At 44.4% G+C, this 23211-nt stretch overlaps 1 protein-coding gene across 2 annotated transcripts in view; it reads left to right on the forward strand.

Moving 5' to 3' along the window:
• KHDRBS3 (KH RNA binding domain containing, signal transduction associated 3) overlaps positions 1-23211 on the forward strand; it is a 178924-nt gene that overhangs the window by 104622 nt on the left and 51091 nt on the right. For both annotated transcript variants that reach the window (XR_008597424.1, XM_054985168.1), the window contains exons 4-5: positions 10847-10993; positions 20555-20694. Coding sequence is in view for 1 of the 2 variants with exons in the window: in XM_054985168.1 (XP_054841143.1) it covers positions 10847-10993; positions 20555-20694 (287 nt within the window). In the remaining variant the exon portion in view is untranslated. The remainder of the gene's footprint in view (positions 1-10846; positions 10994-20554; positions 20695-23211) is intronic.

Consider the following 23211-nt stretch of genomic DNA (forward strand, 5'->3'; position numbering starts at 1 on the left):
TTGTTGCTTAACTTTCCGGCTTCTTAGCTTCCAATGACAATTATCTGCCAGTATGTAGTTCTACTGGTTAGAGCAGTTGAATGCTGATAGACCGAGCACCCTAGTGGACAGAATGACAGAAGGTCCGCGTTTGCAACGTCCACATCTGATTTTTGAGAGCCTGAAAAACATGGTAAACGAAAAGCCTTGTGACGCTTTAGAAATTAACAGATGTATTGCAGTATAAGCTTTCCTATGGAAGAAATGCCTAGAAGATGGCCTTGACATGGCTGTTCTGACCACCTGGATCCACAGCATGGTAACATTGAGACTTGACTACTGTAATATAACATTCAATTTTATATACTGCCCTTCAGGACGACAACACCCACTCAGAGCAGTTTACAAAATATGTTATTATCCCCACAAAAAACACCCTGTGAGGTGGGTGGGGCTGAGAGAGCTCCTAGAAGCTGTGACTGACCCAAGGTCACCCTTGGCTTCAAGTGGAGGAGCGGGGAATCAAACCCAGTACTCCAGATTAGAGTCCCACGCTCTTAACCACTACACCAAACTGTGATGCACTCTACATAGGCCTCCCCTCAAAGTCAACTTGAAGACTGCAGTTGGTGCAGAATCCACTGCTCATTTATTATCAGGAACGAGGTGGAGCATGCATAATACTCCCATTCTACAGTCCTATTACTCCCTTGCTGCCCATCAGCTACTGGGCTCAACTCACGGTTTTAACTATCACAAAGTCTTTCATGACCATGGTGTCTCATATTTGTGGAAGCATTTCCCTCCCTATGTTCCTCTACAGCAACTTTACTAACCTAATCAAGGCTTTCTGCAGGTGCTACCCTGCAAAGAGGCAAAATCACTAGCTGCCCACTCATGTGCATTCTCTGAAGTGGCCTGTACCTTATGGAACGGCCTGCCTGAAGAAGTCAAGAAAACTCCCATTCTCCCTCTGAGGCGGAGGACATCCTGGGTGTTTTCCCACCAACCTATCGGGGAGGCAGGAAGTTGAAAACTCTTCCTCTTCCTGTAGTGTATGGATGGGAACACCCCCTCAGGGCTCAGTTCTTTTCCTGCCTCCGGGGAGAGCAGTTCTCTTTAGGCTTGCTCTACTGCCTTTCTTCCAAATAATCATCTTCCTACACTACTCTTCCTCTCTAACCTCTTGCTTCTTACCTCTTACCTCTTACTTTCTTTACTCTAGCTGTGCCTTCTTGCCTTGTCCCTTCCTTTCATTCCCTCCCCTTTGCTGAGGAAAAGAAAGAAGGCAGGATGGCTTCGGTGGACTCTTCAGATTCAGAAGACAGCTTTATGGAGAGGGCGGGCCGTTCCCAAGGAGCTGTCTTACCGATAGCGGGAACGGACCCAGCCGGCGCCGGCGTGTCTTCCATGGCTACGCGGCTCCCCGGCGAGAAGACGGCCAGCGACGGAGAGGACGTCCATCAGCCCTCTAGAAAACGGCCCCGTCTGCCACAGAGGGAGCCTAGGAGTCCAGCGCGCCACAGCCGGCCGGCCGAGTGCAGCGCAGAAGGACGGGACTCCATTTTGGCGGCAACAGCGGGCGCGAAGAGCCTTTTCCCGCCAAACCGGAAAGACGCGCTTCCCAATCTCCCGGCGGGAGATTTGCCGCAGGAACAAGGGGCGGCTCAGCACGGAGTTAACTCTCTAGGCCTAGAGAGTCACGTAAGTGGTGCCCACCGTGCAATGCCTCCAGAATTTGTGTCTTTTATGCGGCAAACAATGAGAGAAGAAATCCTAGCCCTGTGTAAAGCCAACCCAGTTCCACCTCCACAGGCCCACAGCTCCCAGGCTTCTAAGGATCCACAGGAGAGACAGTGCTACAATGGGCCCTGGCCTACTAAGGCAGCAAAGAAGACCCTTCCCAGTAGATCTGTAGGCAGGGCAACTGGGTGGCTGGAAGAGGAACCCTCACCCAGTGAGGACTCTGACCCGGGGGAATTCCTTCCCGATGAAGAAGAGGAAGTCGAGTCCCCAGGCCATGACCAGTCTAACAGACTTTTCCATGCAGAAGATTACCAATATCTTCTGAGTAAAACTTTGGCAGCGTTAGATTTACAAGAATCTAAGCGGGGGGAGGAGGAGCAACCATCAGCAGGGGCTCCCAAATCCAGACCTCAGGGAAATAAAGAGTTCTTTCCCAGATCAGAAGAGAAGGCTAAGGTATTCCCCTTCCCCGAATATTATGAGTGCCAACTCAAGGCAGAGTGGGCTACACCAGCCAGGTGCAAGCACGTCCCTAATGCTATTAAGAAACTGTATTCTCTCCCTAACTTTGCTGACGAACTCTTGCAGGTGCCAGCCATAGACGCACCAGTGGCGGCCATACAGTCACAAGGTCTTCTCTCTGAGGACGGCCAAGGAGTGATCAAGGACAGCATAGATAAGAAGGGAGAGACAGCATTAAAGAGGGTGCATGAGGCGACAGCCTTGGCTATCAAAGCTTCAGCCATCGCATCTACGGTGGCCAGGGCCTCAGTCGTATGGGTCAGAAGAGTGATTGAACTTTTGCCAGAAAATAACAAACGGCTGTTAGAAGGGGCCAATAGGATACTAAAGGCCAGCGCTTTTACAGCGGATGCCACCTTAGACGCCTTATCCTTCTGCTCTCGGGCGATGGCTTCCACCACGGTCGCACGACGCCTTCTGTGGATCAGAGCATGGCCAGCGGATATCCAGTCAAAAGTGATCCTGACGTCCTACCCCTACCAAGGAAAAAAGCTATTTGGAGACCACCTAGATAAGATCCTGGTGGAAACAAAAGACAAAAAGAGGGCCTTGCCCAGGTCCCTGAGAAGGAACGACCGGCGATCCTTCCAGTTCCAAACCTTCAGAACGAATCACACTCTTCCTAGGCCTAGACAGGACACAAAGCGACCCTGGAACCTACAGAGACCTCAATCCCGCAAGGGGAATTTCGGAAACAGACCACACAAACAACTAGGAGGCCGCAACTATAGACCAGACGTGGAGGATAAAGGACAGAAGCCCTGACTCGAAGGACATTCCGGTGGGGGGGAGACTGCTCCTTTTCCGCCAGGCCTGGCTGGATTCCCAAGCGGATGCCTGGGCTTTGGAGATCGTCTCATCTGGCTACTTAATAGAATTTGCCTCTCACCCACCGGAAAGGTTTCTGGTCTCTCCTCTCAAAAGAGACCCAAACAGACGCGCAATTACGATCAAAGCTATTCAACATCTCATCAACATCAGAGCTATAGAACCAGTTCCTCAACACGAAAGAGGAACAGGGGTTTACTCAATTTTCTTCACCGTCCCGAAGAGGAATGGCGATTGGAGGTCGATTCTAGATCTGAAATACGTGAATCGGTTCATAAAACTCCGACACTTCAGGATGGAGACACTGAGGTCCATCGCAGAGGCTTTACGTCAGGGGGACTATATGACATCAATAGACCTGACGGAAGCATATCTACATGTTCCGATAGCCCTGCCCCATCGACGATTCCTCAGGTTCTGCATCGGAAACCTACACTTTCAGTTTCGGGCAATGCCCTTCGGCCTGGCAACGGCTCCGCGTGTCTTCACGAAACTACTCATCGTGCCGGTTGTCAGACTGCGGGAGAGGGGCCTACAATTACATCCGTACCTCGACGACATCCTCATCAGATCGGGGTCCAAAGCCACCTCCTTCAGGGACACTCAGACGGTGATTCAGTTCCTAGAGAGTCATGGATTCCTGGTCAACAGGAACAAGTGTCATCTGCAACCATCCCAGAGACTAGAACATCTAGGTCTGATTATAGACACTCGAGAGGGCACTTTCACCCTTCCCGAGGAGAAGATAATAAAGACCAAACACCTAGCATCGACTGTCATCAAACAACAACGATCACTTCTCATGGAACTGACCAAGCTAATGGGCCTCCTCGTGTCCAACACAGAAGCTATCTATTGGGGTCGTTTTCACTCCAGACCTCTGCAGGCTCTGCTGAGACCTTACCAGTTTCAGATAGCTCAGAAACAGGCAATCAAAGTACAGGTTCCCCGCGGGGTCAAAGACAGCCTCAGATGGTGGACGTGCCGGGACAACCTCCGACAGGGCAAGAGTTTCCTCACTCCACGATACACTCAAATCTTCACGGATGCCAGCCTAACGGGCTGGGGAGCGACCATGGACAAAACTCCAGTTCAAGGGGTCTGGTCTCAGACAGAACGGACATTGCCAATCAACGTACTAGAACTGAGAGCTATATTTCTAGCTCTGACACATTTCAACCAACTGATACCTCTGACACATGTTCTCATACGTACGGACAATGTGGCAGCCAAAACTTATATCAACAGGCAAGGAGGATCCAAATCCTCCCGGCTTCAGAACGAAGCGAACTGCATCATCAGTTGGGCGGAAATCAAGCTCCGTTCGCTACGGGCGGAACACATAAAGGGTTCTTGCAATGTTCAGGCGGATTGGTTGAGCCGGGAGACCCTGCATCCGGGAGAATGGTCGATCAACAAGGAAACGTTCAGACTCATCTCGGCTCGCTTGGGCAGTCCGGTAGTGGATCTGTTTGCATCGCCCCTAAATCACCAGACCTCAAGATACTTCACCAGATACTTTCATCACAAGGCGGAGGGTACGGACTCTTTGACATCAGACTGGCCCAGAGGACTTTTGTATGCCTTCCCGCCTCTACCACTCCTCCCGAAAGTGCTCCGAAAGATACAGGAACAAAAGGCCACCGTGATCCTGGTGGCACCCTACTGGCCAAGGAGGCCGTGGTTCCCAACGCTACTTTGCCTTGCAGACCATCCCCCATTCCATCTACCAGTGCGACCAGATCTCCTTCTACAGGGACCAATCTGGCATCCGGACCCAGAATGGTGGTCCTTGACCGGGTGGAGATTGAACGGGGATCGCTCATAAAGGAGGGATACAGTTCACAAGTCGTAGACACCATTCTAGCTTCAAGAAAGAAGTCTACTCAGAGAATATACAACTCCACTTGGAAAGCCTACGTTCGCTGGTGCCGTCGCAAGAAGGTAGATCCTCTTTGTACATCGACTACTGTCATTTTGGGCTTCCTCCAGGAGGGTCTTGATAGGGGCCTGAAACCGGCTACATTAAGGAAACAGGTAGCCGCTATCAGCACCATCATTCCTAGAATGGGAAAGGTACCTATGGCAGCTCATCCCCATATACGACAGTTCCTTCGGGGTGCTACGATATTGAGTCCTCCCACACTTCATCGTTTCCCAACATGGCGTCTTCATGTTGTTCTGTCCGCGCTCACCAAACATCCCTTTGAGCCAGTGAAAGACATTTCTCTAAGATGGCTGAAACTAAAGACCATCTTCCTAGTAGCAATCACGTCGGCAAGGCGTGTTTCCGAACTAGGCGCACTCTCAGTAAGACCGGACTTGTGTATTTTCCACAAAGATAAAGTAGTTTTAAGGACTGACCCAACTTTTCTGCCTAAAGCCTTCTCAAAGTTTCATCGAGAACAGGAGATTAACCTCCCATCCTTTTGTCCAGACCCAAGGCATCCAAAGGAAAAGGACTGGCATAATCTAGATGTCAGGAGAACATTAAAAGCATACATTATCAGGACAGAGCCCATACGACAGACGGACTCTCTGTTCATTAACATTTCTAAACCAAGATTGGGGCAACGTCTGTCCTCGTCGGCCATAGCTTACAGCGTCAAGGCCTGCATCAGAGAGGCATACAAAGCCCTTAAATTGGACATTCCAGAGGGAATTACTGCCCATTCGGCTAGGAGTGCAGCAACTAATGCGGCCATACGGAGGAATGCCTCAGTGGAAGACATCTGTAAGGCGGCTACTTGGTCTTCCGTTTCGACCTTTATCAAGCACTACTGCCTTCACACCTACGCGTCGGCGGATGCGGCGTTTGGCAGGAGAGTGCTACAACACGTTATGGAAGACGAAGACCTCATCCCACCCTGAACCTTTCGGGACTGCTTTGGGAGCACCCAGGATGTCCTCCGCCTCAGAGGGAGAAAGGGCCTTTGGACACTTACCGTGAAGGGTCCTTCTCCTCTGAGGTTAGGAGGACATCCTGCCCTCCCAAGGTCTTCGTCCCAGTTTCTCTTTCGTTTTCTCTGTTTGCTTCACCCTTTGATCAATGATTCGGATAGGGTGATAGATACCTTATATCTTTCTCGTTGATAAGTTGACTAACAATTCTTTCCAAAAGTTTTTCCTGTTACTGTTATAGGATAGTTATGTTTAGATAAGGACTGCTGAGGGGAACATCCCGAACTGAGCCCTGAGGGGGTGTTCCCATCCATACACTACAGGAAGAGGAAGAGTTTTCAACTTCCTGCCTCCCCGATAGGTTGGTGGGAAAACACCCAGGATGTCCTCCTAACCTCAGAGGAGAAGGACCCTTCACGGTAAGTGTCCAAAGGCCCTTTTTCCTGGCTTTTCACAAACTGCAAAATCAAATTATTCAGGAGGGCTTTCATTTACAGGTAACAGGGCTGTGCTATAAGGAAATGGTTGAGAGATGCTTCGCTCAGGGGCTAGGAACTGTAGGCGATTCTACTGCGTACTGTCTGCTACTGTTGTTTATCATATGTCAAATTGCTTCTGTTTTTGTTTCATCAGTGTTTCAGTTCTGCATCAGATTTTTGTTTTGTTTTCAAATTTCTGCTGTCTGTATCCTATTACATTGTTTGTTGAATGTTCCAGGTATTGTTTGTATTGACTTACACTGTACAATCTGCCTCGAGTCTCAGTAAGAATGGCGGACTGTAAAATAATGTAAATTAATAATGTGCTGCACCTTTAGAAGATAAACCCAGGATGGATTTTTTTCTAATGTAAAGGTATAAATGTGGCTAATAAATGTTTTAAATAAATACTTGTATCCTCCCCTGCCCTGAAAGTAAATATCTGAAAAGAGATATACATTTTAACCTTCAACAAAGATCCTTCTAAACAGCATCATCTTGGTGGCTTTTCTGAAAACCAGCAGAGTGGGCAATTTCCTTGCCTCTTTCAAAAGATCTTTTCAAGGTGTCATAGCTATACCGAAAGAGCTGCAGTGATCAATGTCAGAAAACTTTCCAGAAAATTTCCTGCCCTGCATATGTAAATACAGTCTATTTATCTATAGTTGTCAGGGCAGTTGCACTGCAAATCGGTTGTGCTAAATGGGCTAAATTTTGGATATTTTGTTGACGTAGAAAAAGCTTTTGACAAGATTGAATGGTTATACCTACAAGAGGTGCTGAAATTGTTTGGATTGGATAATAATTTCTGTAGATGGATTGACTCACTGTATTCAAAACCAACTACAAGAGTCCTACAAGAGGCAATTATTACCCAACATCCTTTCTTGTGGGGAGTAAGACAGGGCTGCCCATCACCTCTTTTATTCAATCTAGCTATTGAAATGCTAGAATTAGTTTCTCAACGTGAATCCACTCAAGGAATCCAATGAGGTGCTATAAATGTGATGGTGACTCTTATATGCCAATGATAACATTTTTTTGTCTGCGAAAACTTAAGTGTTCAGTGGAGGGACTTGTCAAAATTTTAGAATAATTTGGCTGGATATCGGGATGCAAGAGTAACATGTATGATCCTGGAAAAATATTGGAAAAATGTGATGTTCTGGCTGGGTAAAGTCTGGATTAGTATGTTAATGTACTAAATACTGGCAGTTGGATATTTATGGGAGGGAAGAATAGAGACAAGAAAAAATTGTTAAGATTTAGAGATTGTTTGGGGTTATCTGCAATAAAACCAAACCTAAAGAAAATGAAGAAGAGAAAATTCTAGAGATTATTTGAAGGACTTTTTAAAGTCTGATTTAAGTGTTGAGTGCTTGATAAACTTTCTGGGCACAATGAGATGAGTTGTCAGTTTGTCCTGTAATAATCTATATTCATATAGTTATATATTTTTCACAATATGTATGCAGTATTACTACGTTGTATATCTCTTCGGTTTTATAGATGAAATAAGATTACCTATTTATTTAAAAATGGGGGAAATGTAGGGTATGAAACATGGACAAACCTTAGTGCTTGTGCATTTATTATTTATTTATTTATTTGGTTTATATCCCGCCCTCCCCACGAATGGTACATCGGCCTTCTTCTGTGGCCATTATTTAAATTTTAACTTTATTTAAATTACTGATTTCAATATTTAGAATCAGATACATTTCTTATGCAAATTTTCCTAGAAAATCTACATAACTGGGGGGAGCTTGAGATTTGGGCTAGAATTGATCTCATAGTCCTACAAGGTTCTGCGACCAGCAGAGCTGCTGCAAAGGATGCAACTGACGCATGGGTTGCCGGCTTTTGATGGTTTCAACTGTCTTAGCTTTGATAGTTTTATCTATCTAATTCTCCCATGAATTCATCACTGCTAATGTCTGTAACCTTGTGGTAGTGCATGATGCGTTGTGGGAAGAAGCACATGTTAGTCTTGAGCCTGTTTTATTGGGTGATTCCAAGCTTTACTGCATGGAGAAGGATAATAGAAAATGCCTTCTACATGCAGTGGTTGCATGTGGTTCAGTCTCTCCTTTCCCTTTAATATGGGTCACTTGTTGAGGCCTTGCTGATGTTGGTTTGTAGTTGGCTGCTGTAGAACTGCCCTTTCCCTTTGTAGAAACGTCCCCACATAGATGGAGAGCATTGGGATATATAGGAGGAATGGAGTTCCTTTATGGTGGATCAGCCAAGGTTAATGTTTTCCTGGCCCCTGGTTTGACCTTGTGGGACATGGCAGGGGGGCATAGGAAGCCTCCACAGGTACTCCCCCCCCCCAGTATTTAAGTCCAGTATGTAGAAAAACCCTGCCTGAATCTTCTGAAGAAGGGAACTCTGACTTGAAAGCTTACACTCTGAAAACCTTGTTGTTCTCTAAGGTGCCCCTGGACTCAAATCCTGCTGTTCTACTGCAGACCAACTCAGTTCCCCACCTAAACTTTCCCTCCAGGTCATACTTTCCATGAGCATGAAAATCTAATGGTGTATCAACAAAGCTTATATGTACTGTTGAATTATTGCATTGTGTCACCCTGTGCCTGTGGAGGTCTGTAAAACAGACTTGTTGGTGAATGTGAAACTTGATAGCTTTGAGTCTAAAGCATTCATTTGTTTCATGAGGCTAGAAAACTCTGTTTTCTGGTTCGAGTTTCAAGCACATAATCAAAGTCTAATAGCATTTTAAACTTTGAACTTTATGGGACATAATGAATAATGCAGTCCTATTCATTTTTGATTGGAGATAAGCCCTGTTATGTTCAGTGGGATTAACTCCCAGGTAAGTATGTGTTAGGTTGCAGCCAATATGATTCGTCAAACTAGGAGATCCTCATTCTTGACCCTGTGCTTTCCATTTAATGAAAGCCAGACTCCTGGATATGCAAGATCTTTTCACGAGAGCTGCTTGAAATGGGAAAAGCAAGAAATCCAGGTGTAATAAATAGTGCATGCATGTTCTTCGTTTATTTCAGATAATGTGCCTGCTGTTGTTCTGCTTTAGGGAATCAGTTTTCAGTATCTGCTAAACGTTGGTTGAGCACCGGTGTGGACTTTTAATATTACACTTGTTCTGGGAGACTGGTTTCAGATCCCAGTGCCCCTTGCTGTCTGTGCGAGTGGACACTGTCACTTTAGAAGTGAAGAGGGGCATGTACTCCAAACCAGAGATGTGGGGCAGAAAATGTTCCACCTTAAGTATGTAAACATAGCCTGTTTTGAATCGTCAGGGCTGCCGAGCTGCAAATCAGTCATATTAGATGGGCAAAATGTGAGATGCAAATCATGGACAAACCCTAGAGGAGCTAGCACATGGTATATTTGCCAAGTTCTGCTAACATTATTTACATTTTGTTCACGCTATTTAAATGTTGCTAACATTAGTTGCGTTTGAATCAGAAAATTTTCTAATTCAGATTCCTCCGGAAAACCCACATCACTGACTCCCGTGAGCATCAGTGTGTTTGGAAGCAACAGTGACCACAACTTCCCTCTAAATGTCTTTTGTATGCACATGAGATGAAATAGGTGTTTGTGTGTGGGGATAGCTTTGGACAACAAATGAGTGCACCTTGCATGTGTACATGCTCTCAATTTTTAATGTGTGTAGTGGTCCTTGGTATGTCCATCTCTGGTACCAAAGAGGCTTGAAAGGATTAATGTGAGATTCAGTGCCAAAAATTGGAAAGCCAACGTTAAAATGAAGCCATATGCCTCAGTTCTACTGTAGGACTTCTGTTAGCATCAAATGGCATATCTGCGTTTGTTGACTAGTGGACATGTTGTTCTTTATAAAATAGGAAACTGTTTGAAGGCTCAGGAACAGAGCTTTGAACTTCTGGGATTAAATTTAAGAGATATCAGTCCACTCTCCCCTGTGTATGGTTTCCAGTCCTGTTCAGGGAGTGTTTACAACAAAAAATTACAGTCATTCATGAAAATGTTGGTGTTAAACTTTCTCTCCCCAAGGTATTTTTAAACAAAATATTCCAAAATTGTTTTTTTAGACTACAGGCAATACAAAGTTAAAACACATGATAGAATCAACATTTACAGAAAAACCTATTTTATTATCAGTTTTCCCTGAAATGAGTGCATGATTACCTGTCTTCCTTAATCCTTCAACAGCCATAATCATACGCACCTTATTTTTCTGTTCTTCTGCAGTAGACGTTTTACCCAGGATTAGCGCACGTTACCTTTGCATTCTTAGTTTAGGCCAGCAGTACATTAATTGATATCAGATTTGCCATACACCTGTAATTTTGGACTTTAAACCGATGTTCCTTTGCAGCTGTATAATTTCACTTCTTAAAAAATATTTTTTTGGGTTCTCCTAGGAAGAAGAGTTGAGGAAAAGTGGCGAAGCAAAGTACTTCCACCTAAATGATGACCTGCATGTGTTGATCGAAGTGTTTGCTCCACCCGCAGAAGCGTATGCCAGAATGGGACATGCACTGGAAGAAATTAAGAAGTTCCTCATCCCTGTTAGTATATACTCCAGTTGTTTGTTTCTTTCCTTTTTTTTTTAAACATTTTTTATTTTTTTTATTAACTACATTGACTAACAATACAAAGGGAAAGAAGGGGGGCAGGGGAAGGAAAGAAAAAAAAACAGCAACATATAACAACACTACACTACACATAATGCTTTCCCTTCATACTGCCATTATTAAAGAATTAAAACTTTGTATGATATTGATGGAGTGGTTGACCTTGCAAAATACAAATTACAATTCAAATTAAGTCTTCCTTCCCCCCCCCCCCGGGCCTCGGACGCAATTCTCTCTGAGCAACTGCAGCCGCAGTGCTCGTTCCCTCCCCCCCCCTTCAGACTTCGCCTTCTTGCTTGGTGTCTTGCTGAAATTCTTGATTTTTGTTCTCAAAATCCCTTAATTGATCTTCTGATGTTATCTTGTAAGCTTGATCTTTGTAACTGAACCAGATACCTTCCGGAAATAGCCATTTGTACTTTATTCCACATTCCCTCAGAAGAGCTGCGAGCTTTTTATACTTAAATCTTCTTTTCCGAACTAAAAATGGGACGTCCTTCAGTATCTTGACTTTATTACCCAGAAAGTCCAGTTCTGCATTGTATGAGTTGTATAGGATAGTGTCTCGGATCCTTTTAGATGAAAACTCGATGATGATCTCGCGAGGCAGCTGACGCTTTGTTGCATATTTTGAAGAAGCCCGACGGACTTCCAAAATGGCGCTTTTTACCTCTTCTTTAGTTGCCCTCGCGGGTGTCGCCAATAGTTCCGAGGCCAGACCCCATAAATCCTCATTTTCCTCCTCTTTCATGTTCTGGAGGCGCAAAATTGTCTGTGTTCATTCCACTTGTAGCCCGATCAGCTGGTTCTCCACCAGCTTTAACTCTTTATTCATTGCCCTCACGAGTGACGCATTTTCCTGGGCAGACTTCTCTGCCCCTCCCCCCGCTGCTTCCTTGATGGTTTTCACTTCGCTCTCAATTAAGCCCACCCTTTGATCTGTTTCATTCAGCTTGTCAACAAAGGGCTTTATGGCTTCGATAACCGACCTTTTCACCAAGTCCTCGAGCGACTCTCCTTTCCCCTGCAGGGCAGCTGAAATTGACTTGCCCAAAGCGGGACTCTGCTTTTTTGTTGCCATTTTAGGGGGGGGGGACCGCCAACCAAATTCTGAAACTCAGCGAGGGGGAAGAGCGAGCCTTCTTAGCTTCAGATCCCACCACTCCTTCGTGTGCGCTTGTAATAACAGAAGGGATTCGCTTACTTACAAGCTTCCGCCTAGTTCTGCTCTTTGCCATTTTCCATGGCCCGGCAGCACTCAAGGTGCCGCGCATGTCTGCCGGCCTCCATAGGGACAAACGGGCAATTTACCCCCCGCATCGATTTCAGGGGGCTCTTCCCGCCGCGTCCCGGACCCTGCCTCCCTCACTGGGAGTCCTGGGGGCTAATCTTCGCAGATCAGCCGCCCGGTCAGGCTGCTCAGGCGCTTCCTCCTGGACTTGCGGTGAGGAGCGTCTGACATGGCCGAGAAAACGAAACCGAATCGTTTGTTTCTTTCCTGATCTGCTGTAAATAAAGCAAAAGCCATTTTTTTTAGATTGAAAAAAAAAAGATTTCCAAGTTGGAATCTTGGATTAATTTGAAGGCTCATTCAGTGAAGACCTCAGTGAAAATGTCAAGACGTGATGATCCAGTGTGATGCTTTAATTAGAATTGCAGGGCCAGTTTGGATGATCCACTGTTCCTCTGTGGGGTGGGAGAGGTAGCGTCTTGCTTCCTTACGCCCACTCGGTGCTCTTGCTTTCCGATCCAACGCCAGTGGGCATCTGCCTTTCCATAGCAGCTGACTTGACATTCATAGGTCCCCTATGTTCAGTAGAAATATTGCATTTCATTTAGGACTTAGCTACACATCAGGCCTGCGTCTTGTCTGAACCAGCCCGATGGCTTTCTTCCCTGAAGGGTCAGTGTGACGGGTCTTTGGCAGATCAGTCAGTTCTTCAGGCTGAAACCAGAAAGAGTTCTGCCACACATCCTTGCCTGTTTGTGTTTCACAGAGGTCCATCTACTCACGATGGACAACACTCTTCCATTCTGGAGGAGTTGAATAATCACCATATAAGACAAAGCACAGAGGTAGCATTCACTGCCAGTAGATGCAGTGTAGATGAGTTTAAAAGGGAAGCTGACAAATTCATGACAGCTACATCTATCAATGGCTAGTGACCATGCTGAGTTAAGGCAGCAAGCAGCAACGTTAGGAGGTAGCTCCTTGCCCTGTTCATTGGCTCTCCAGAGCAACTGGTTGGCCACTGTGTGAAACTGTTTGGTGGACCAGATGGACCACTGGTCTGATCTAGTAGGCTCTTACGTTCTTAGTTACTAAAAATCAATGATTTTTAAAAAAAAAATTAAAAAAATGGATTTTTTTTATTTAAATTGGATTTTTTTGATTTAAATCAGATTTTTTTAAATAAAATGCTTTTTGAGGAAAATATATTACCATCCAAAGGTTATTCCATCATGAAATAAAGATTAGTTTTTAATTATGTAGAATAAGGCTGTATATGTTTAATTTTTTTGGTAAATACATTCCATTAATCCATTCACAATGTCATGCTCTTCCAGAGGTTTTTGTAAGATTATTGGGCAGTTTCTCTGCCTACAAGATATTATCACAGATGCTTGATTTTGCAGTTCTCAAAACTGAATTTGTGTCAGCTCAGCAGAGATCACATGCCTCTTCTTCACAGCAAAAATGTTATAACATGAACAGAGTTGAGAAAAAGACCTTAATCCTATTGTTCTACAAACCTATGAAGACAGAATCAACCCCTCCAGTGCTAAGTTTCAAGAAGTTCAGTGAATAGAAACAATATTTTTCTGATTGTTTGGAGTGGAATAGATCTGCACAAGAAGAAACTAAGTGTGAGGAGGGAGGGGCAAGCAGTACAAAATGAAAGTGAAACTTTTTGAGCACAATACTGCACAAGTCCTTGGATCTTTTGTGTGTATGACCTGAGGTTTCTCACATTCTTTCCTTGGAGGAAAAAACCTATAATGGCAGCAGGCCGTAAAAGAGACCCAGTTTGGGAATACTTTAATGAAGTTCCTTTACCTATTGGTAAGGCAGGCATCTACTTGCATATTAAAGTTATACCAGCAAGAATTAGTCTTTATGTAGAAAAGTATGATTTAAATCAAGACTTAATGACTAGTAATTTAAATTGTGATCAGTTTGATTTAAATCAAATCAAATCAAATCCACCCTGGTTACTATTCTATATGAATGGAAGATAACCCCAAACAGCTATAGCTTATTTTATCATCTTTCCCAGAGTATGATGTGGGAAGATGTTCCTGGATTTTAGTCAAGGAATTAAAGGCCACAAGATCGCTCTTAAAGGGCTGGACAAGTTCCATGTAGGGAGCTGTCGTCCATGACTGCCAAGTGAAACATCCCTGTGCATAGATAATATATCGCTCAGCGCTGAATAGTATGATGGCAACATGGAATTAGGAAGTGTCGTAGTGTTCGAGTCCTTCTCTTGATCTATGCCTCTGTTTGGTTTTTATCACACCCTTGATCCAAGGGTGGCATATGCAGTTCCCTTCCCTCATTTTATATTAACAACCTTATGAGGCAGGTCAAGTTTGAGGGACGGTGACTGGCCCAATGAAACTTCATGGCTGTGTGGGGATTTGAACTTTGATTTAGTCTTATGTTCGAACTATGTCGTCACTATATTTTCTTTCCATTCTGGTCTCGGAGGCAACTGACTAGCTGGCCTGGGTGACAGTGTTCCGGACTAGACTGATCTTTGGTCTGATCAAGCAGGGTTTTTCTTAGGGTCTGCAAAGCCAGCTGAGGCAGCCAATGAAGAATTGTTACATCGTATCTGTTTGAATCAATAGATGTCTATTAATTAGAGAAATGTATTCTTAACAGTGTATTTTCTGTGGTTAATGGAAGCGAGAGGCATGGTTAACAGTGAACCTATTTGCAGATACCAGAGGCATTCATCAAGAAATCTGCACGCGCAGTTTTATTCTCTACACTGCCCCCCATAACCTTAGGATTTTGCACCATTGTGGGTGGGTTATGCTAGTGATGGCCTTGCTCATGGGTTGTAACATCCCGACATGTTATGCAGATGTGTTTCTAGCTAACATGGTGTAGCTTTGCCTATGTATGTTGGAAAATCACTCTCAAAAACGAAATTTCATAATGCCTTGTGCTTTGCTATGTGTGCTTGGGGCAGACTTCCAGTGAGAACATCCCAACCTTGCAACTTAGCCAAGCCTTTTCTGACTTCAGTGGTCCCTGGAATATTTCTTTTGCTAGCAAACATACTAGAGTTAAATGTGTAGTGGACGGCAGCCTTTATAAAGGTCATGTGGCAGGGGCTAGCAGTACAATATGTGGTCAGGGTGTGTCACTGCATTCAAGGGCCGTTGGCCAAGCCGACTGGCATTCAGGGCAAAGCTCTTCAGTGTACATCTCTTGCCTGCCTCCTGATCCCACCAAAACATTTGAAATCAAAACTGGAAAACTCTTAACTATGATGCCTTTCCAAGTTTATCAGGCTCTGGTCTTTGCGAGGAGTTGCATTTGCGTTTGAGTACAAATAAGTGAACCATTATCAGTCTGCGAGATTTGTCTGTAAGCTATACCATGCCATGATAAGACAGAGAACCTTTTTTTTCTCCCAGTGTGGCAAAATATCACATAAAAATGGCACGGAAAGTCATTACTTTAAACTTTTTTCCCTCTTCCTCACATTGGACGTGCATCGTGGGTTTCACATTCAAAGCCATGCGTCTTGCCAAGGAGATCCGCTTGTATTAAAAGGCAGCGATTTAAATGTTATGTGGCATTCTCACTGGAGGGTGTGCATATTCAGAGGATCACTTCAGCACGTGCACTTTTCAGAGGAAACCAAAGCAACCTTGGGCCTTTGTCCTGTTTGAGCCTTTCCTACCCTCTTGGGTCCTACAAAGGAAAGAGTGATTCTGCGGAAGATCTAGAATCTATTAGGACATGTCTTTCTAAGTTGGATCTTATGGACCCTCCCCTCCAGTGCAAATAGCCTTCTGCTGATCAGTGAAGCTCTTCTACTAAGGAAGGGTCCTTGCATGGGGGGCGGGGGCTACTAATTTGGATCCATCCTGCTTTCTGAGGTATTGAATATCATCGGTTTTGTTAGATCGTCTTGTAAGTTGTCCTAAGCAGTTGTTTTAAGAAACAGGTTATGCATTTTTAAAGCCAACATGGTGTAGCGGTTGGAATTTCAGATAAGGCTCTGGGAAACCCAGGGTCAAATTCTACTCCCCCCACCCTTCAGTGCCATGGACCTTGGAGCAGCCGTTCTCTCTTAGCCTAACTTAGCTCATAGGGTGGTGGTTAGCAGTGGAGAACGATGTTGTAAATTGCTTTCAGTCTGCAGGGTGGGCAAGCATGTAAATAAAATAAGCATGTACAAGCTATCAAAGGCTGTAGGGAATCCAGTCCTGGGGTCTGTGAAGGAAACAGTCAAATTTTGTTCAGCATGGTACTTTTGTCATGTTATTGCCCTTAAGAGGCTTTGTTCTTTTAATAAACTCGTACCCTTAAACACAATTTAATAACAGAGAAGGAGCACTGGTCAACAACCCCTTTGCTTCTGCCATAGCTGGGCTGCAGTGTGATGTGTGGTACTTAATAGTACGCTGGTGACACCTTTCCTTTTTAATATTTTCAAACATCCCAATAGAATCCAGTATGCTTGGTGAATTGTAGCATTGCACGTATATATTTAATTTTGCTTTAGTAGCTTGGGAAACCTTGATGAATTGTACCTTGGGAAATTGTGTGGTAATCTAGGAATCGATTTATGCAATCTTTATTTTTATTTTATTTTATTTATTTGTTTATTTTTGGGACCACCTCTTACCCTGTGTTCCCCAGAGGACACTTAGATCAATGGACAAACATCTTCTGGCAGTCCCCCGGCTCCAAAGAGATCCACCTTGTCTCAACCGGGACCAGGGCCTTCTCGTCCCTGGCTCCTGCCTAGTGGAACTCTCTGTCTATGGAGATCCGGGCTGAGCAGGAATTGTTATTTTTCTGCTGGGCCTGTAAGACAGAGATATCCTGCCAGGCTCAGGGTGGTTGAGGTGGGTGGGCTGTGAAACGGGCCTCCTGCTATGGCAGGGGTGGGGGGGATTTACCCTGTTCTGCTAACATCTAATAGTTGGCCATCCAGCCCCACTGGTTGCTGTTTCGGTTGTGCAATATGTGTGCTGCCATCTTTTAGAAATTGTACTATGTGTTTATTGATGTTTTTATTTGGTTTTAAAATATTTATGTATTTTGTATATGTTGTATTCTGCTCTGAGCCCATCGTGGGGGAGAATGGATTAGAAGTTTAGTTTAGTTTAGTTTAGTTTAGGCCTGAGGATTGGCTGTTAGTTTGGAGCTGATTTGCACAGCTGGATTTTACTCATTTTTTTTTAAATCACACGTGTGGTATATCACACATGTGTTAATCCATCAAGTCTGAGACCGTCTCTGCTGCCTGGCAGCAACTTTCCAAGATGTCTGACAAAGATCCCAGCACCTACTTTTGAAACCTTTAACTTGAGAGAGTAGGAACTGAACGTGGGGCCTTCTGTGTTCCAGACATGTGCTTTGTCAACACTGGCAAGTTCGAGAAAGTATCCAAACGCCCTGCTGCCTTCCCCCGATGGTCTTGGAAAATACTAGACACCAAAAAAAAAAATCTATCACTTGTTTATCACTTGTTGGAGCCAGTATTGGGGAGTGGTTAGAAGGTCGGAGTAGGATCTGGGAGACCCAGGTTCGAATCCCCACTCTGCTACGGAAGCTCGCTGTGCGGCCCTGGGCCAGTCAAGCCCTTGCAAGCTAACCTTCCTCACAGGGTTGCTTGAGAATAAAATGGTGGGAAAAAAGTGATGTAAGCCACTTTAGGTCCCATTGGGACAAAAGACAGGGTAGAAGTGAAGTCAATTATATATAGTGTTTTGGTTAATGCCCTGTTTAATAGCCTAAATCCTGTCAGGAATTGTTAGAATTTTGAACCAATCATTGGTGAAGGAAATCTTCACAGAGCAATGCTTGGTTGGAATAAGATGAAAGGGACTATATTGGCCTCTGTCATCCCTCTTATTCCTATCTAACTCAATTATAGAATCCCCTGGAATAGAAATTGAACTCTGAAGTACTAACATTAGCTCACTTATCTATTTTTTTGCGTCGTGGATGTGGAAGAATGCCTCCTCTTTGAACACAGGCTCTTTGAAGTCCTCCCCGCAGTTGAGAGGCACTCTGCAAACTGTGAAATAACTTTGTTTTGAATCCTGTAACTCTCTTGAAAGGAACTCTTTAGAGGATAGGAAAGTTTACGGCCTGCATCTTATTTATGACCTGGAGCTCCTGGCGGGGAATCTTTTCAGCCGTGGGTATTTTTAATTAAATTTCGCTTAAAGCAGCCACTGTTACAGACTGGGTATGAGGAAGATTTTAAGCAGATGCTTTCCCCTACCCACCCACACACTGGATTCCTCCCCTCCTTTGTTCTTGTTATCTGGGGCTTGCCGCAGATGCGTGGGCTTATGGTACCCTGCCTGCCCTACTCCGCCCCACCTTGCGTGCCAGACCTGTTCCACCAACTGTAATCGTTTGCCTATCCTGACTTGGTCAGCCGGCTCCAAAGATCTTGGAAGCTAAACAGGGCCGGTTGTGGTTAATAATTGGATGGGAGACCTCCAAGGAAGACCAGGGTTGCAGAGGCAGGCAATGGCGAACCACCTCTGTTAGTCTCTTGGCTTGAAAACCCTATGGGTGGTCACATAAGTTGGCTGCTACAAGATGGCACTTGACACACACACACACACACACACACACACAGAATGACAATCAAACAAGTTAAATAATGCTTTACTCTAAAAGGAGGCTCAATATGTCAATGACATTAAAAGGACAAAATTCAGAAAAATTCTACCAATAGCAAAAGGGATCAAAAAGTAACCATTCATATACATTGACCTGGATAGACCAGGACAGCCTAATCTCTTCAGCTCTCAGAAGCTAAGCAGGGTTAGTCTTGGTTAGTAACTGGATGAGAGACCTCCGGAGAAGACCAGGGTCGCAGAGGCAGGCAATGGCAAACCACCCTTGTTAGTCACTTCCCTTGGAAGCCCCTGCAAGGGGGGGGGTGTCACCATATATCAGCTATGACTTGAAGGCACTTTCTACCATCAATTATTTGCCCTGTAGAAAAATATAGAGATAACCCATGGTACATATTGGAAATGCCAGTAGTTAATGTAGCTGTGCTGTTGTTGGCACCACCAAAAACAAATGAGCATGGGCCATCTTTTGTACATCCATATGTATATGGTGTACTTGCTGTGAGCATTGTCTGTTATTATTGACTGTTGTAGTATTCTTCTTTTAAATGTTCTTCCAAAAAGGAACTAGTTTGTTCATAAGGCAATGAATTCCTGAAGGGTAGCCATGTTTAGTCTATTGAGTAGCAAAAATAAATTGAAGTCTTCTGGCTCCTTAAAGACTTTAAAAGTTTATTCTACGTGTTCATGCCCACTTTGTCAGATGCATCTGGCATGTCAATTTCTAGCCCATGAAACTTTATGCTAGAATAAACATTTTATCTTCAAGTCTTTAAGCAGTGGTTTTCTCAAAGTTTTTGAAATGGGATCCACTTTAAAACTTACTGCATTTATTCTGACCCTTCTTGCAAAGTGTCTCCGTATTGCTTTCTGCCTTGCAACAAAAAATGTGTGAATTTCACACCAGCAGTGCAGAACAAACTTAAAGTACGTATTTCCTGTTTGGTAATTATGAGGGGTGTGCACTGCCAAAAAATTTGGGTTTCCCGCTTTGGGTTCACCCGAAGCGGGGGGGGGGGGAATCCAGAATTACCAGAATCCCGAAGTGGCAAGTAGCTTCAGGATTCTGGTATTTAGCTTGCTTTGGTATGCTCCGTAAATATTCGGAGCATACTGAAGTGAGGGGGAGCAACCCCCCGCCACCCCCCTGGGGCAACCCCTCACCCCACCCCCACTTACCTGGCAGGTAGCCTTCTACCCTTTAAGCTCTTCTCCTTTCCAGCCAGCTGGAGGGATGGGGGAAGAGCATAAAGGGATGGTGCGGGAGTGTTTTTCCCTTTAACCCTGACCCCCCCCCCCTTTCATCCCCTTTTCCCAGAGGAATTCTTCTTGAGATTTGTTCCAGCTCTCTCTTTTCTGGAAACATGGAGGGGCATAGTTCCATTTCCAGCAACAGTTTAGTGAGGAATAGTATGCCAGGAGTTGACTTGATACCTTGAATTTTGTGGAACCTCTTTTCTTTCAGTCTATTTCTTCTGCATCCTATCTAGCAGACAAGTTACTGTGATTTTAAAAAAAAAAAAAATAACCAGCCAGTCCTGCACCTCCAATTTTATACTGTTTGTGGACTATTTGCAGCAGGAACGTGAAACAAAATGCCCTAAATGTTTGGCACAAAACGTTGTCTCTTTTCCTTCTGTCTAGGACTACAATGACGAGATCAGACAGGCGCAGTTGCAGGAGTTGACGTACTTGAACGGTGGCTCAGAAAATGCCGAAGTCCCAGTCGTCCGTGGAAAGCCTTCTTTACGGGCCCGGGGAGTTCCAGCCCCTGCTCTGGCAAGGTAGGTAGTACGTGATTACTATGACCCTTATTTTACAACCTTATTTTATGCACCCTGAAAACCATAACTACTCTTTCATGTAGACGAATATTCTTAGCGATGGGCAGTGTGGTCAGTGTTCTGCTTATCTGTGGTGATGAAGGGGTACTTGAACCCTGTATCCCATGCAAGCCACTTACTCTTCTAGATCTCTCTGTACTCCTGAAAGATATACCTTGTTTTCTTTTTTCTTTTTTTTTAAAGCCCTCACTTTCCATGAGTGAGATAAGTAAGGTAAAACTAAAGGTCGTATGTAGCCTTACAAGAAGTTTCTGAATAGCTATTTAATGTGGTCTCTGGAAAAGTGAATAATACTAGGAAATGTGGAAGGCAGCAGGAAAAGAGGAAGACCTAAAACGAGATGGCTTGGCTCAAAAAAAGGAAGCCACGTCCTCCAGTCTGCAAGATCTGAGCAAGTATGTTAGTGATAGGACGTTTTGGAGGTCTTTCATTCATGGAGTCGCCATATGTCAGAGGTGACTTGACAGAGCATAACACACATAACATAATCTCCTAACTTTTTTTTTTAATTCTGTAATTTATTCACGTTAAAAAGTACACAAATATAAACACAATTAGACCTCCAGAGAGTGTAAGAGAGCGTTCTAGCTTCAGACCTAAGGATAGTCAAAGAGAAAACCAAAGTCTATAGTCTTTTCTCCGTGCTACAATCCCTCTGAGTTCCAAATAATCAAAGACGGGATTCCAGATTTCTTCGTATCTGCTCCGTTGTGCACTATATGCGAGCTACAGAAAAAGGGATTGTGCACAATTTTCTCCAAAACACAAATCTCCCAAAGTTTCTCACGCCATCTATCCAAGGAAGGTCCAGCAGGATCTGACCAAAAGGCAGCAATCGTCAAACGACTCACTGCGAATAATTGGGAAATAAGATTTTTCGTCTTTTGGGGAATTTGGATATCATTCCAGATCTGACTTTGTTTTTTAAATACTGTATTGCACTGTTCTTTTGTTGTATTTGGAATTATCTATCCTGCTCCGTTGTATTGTTTTAAGATTGCTGGCCACTTGGGACATCTTATGGGATAAGTCGTTTACTGTACGGTGGTTAAGTGGTTCGGCTGCAAATCAGCACTCTGCTGGTTCAAATCCCACTACTGCCATGAGCTCAGTAGGTGGCCTTGGGTAAGCCACTCCTCTCAGTTCCAGCTCTCTAGCTGTATGGGGATAATAATAACACTAACTCGTTCAGCACTCTGGGTGAGGCACTAATCTGTCTAGAAGAGTGGTATATAAGCACAGTTGTTGATGTTCTTGTTGTTACGTAGTTCCTCAATCCTGTGTGCATGCCTGTGAATGTATAGTTTTGAAAGAGAAACCTTTCCTTAGCAGGAGTGTGTGTGAGGGTAGTGCCAGCCAAAACAGACCACCGGCCTTGTTTGCCTGCCCTATAGTTAACAGTGCTTACTCATGATTTGTAAGTTGGAGCTTGTATCTTCTTGGTCCAGCATGAGCTCAGGCACGTGTGGCCCCATCGTTTTCAAGGAGTCACCTTTCAGTGTCCAAGTAGGAATTCAGTTATGGCCAGGGACCACTTAGTGTGTCGTTCACAATATTTACAAGGCTCCCCAAAATAGTGGACTGTTGGTGCAGTCCTAAGCAGAGTTACTCCAGTCTAAGCCCATTGATTTCAGTGGACTTAGACTGGAGTAGCTCTGCTTAGCATTGCACTGTGTGTTCCAGAGAGACAGTTCTGTAAGGCTGCAAGAGATCTGTGGATGACTCCTTGCTTAAGTGATTTGGCAGTATATAGATGTGTGTGTCTTCTCCTTTTTAGCTGAGGAGCAGACATGAAAGATACAAGAAGGATTTGCCAAATGTTAAATTATGCTTAAGGCCTATGGTCATATAAGCAGAATAAATTGACGATGATGAAAATTAACCCCGGAACACATGAGTAGGTGATTGCTCGTGATCTAGCGCTCAAGTTATACTCACTTGAGTTGGGGGGAAGAAATTCTGTTGCTTTTTTTAAAGAGGGGACAGTTGCTTCTGTTGGGTACCCTCAAGCTAGGTCCCCCACTCCTTGGAGTATTAAGAAAACTATGTGGATTGCTTTCTTTGGAGGCCATTCCTTGTTGCCCTGATTGTGCAGTAGAAACGGCACCAGATAATGAAGTTTGGTACTTTTTTGAGGCTGTGCTATCAAAGAAAAAGCCAGCGCTTCCTTTGTGTATTCAAATGGCCTTCTGGAGAGGGAAAGCAAATGGAGCAGCTTGAACCTTTCATGCTGTTTGAATGACTAATTGCAAACGTCTCCTTAAAACAAAAGATTGCAGCTTTCTCCAGCGCGTTTCATCATGCACAACTCCAGTCAGTCACCTCCTGGCTTTGCCTTTATTAGAACTTCTCCCGCTTTGTTCCGCACCACCTCTACCCCCACTCCCAGCTTCCAGCCAGAGCCCACAAACAGCTACAGTCTGCATGTTTATGAGGAGGTTTTGCATGATGAAATAA

Source organism: Eublepharis macularius, chromosome 7 (assembly GCF_028583425.1).
Source record: "Eublepharis macularius isolate TG4126 chromosome 7, MPM_Emac_v1.0, whole genome shotgun sequence".
NCBI lineage: Eukaryota > Metazoa > Chordata > Lepidosauria > Squamata > Eublepharidae > Eublepharis > Eublepharis macularius.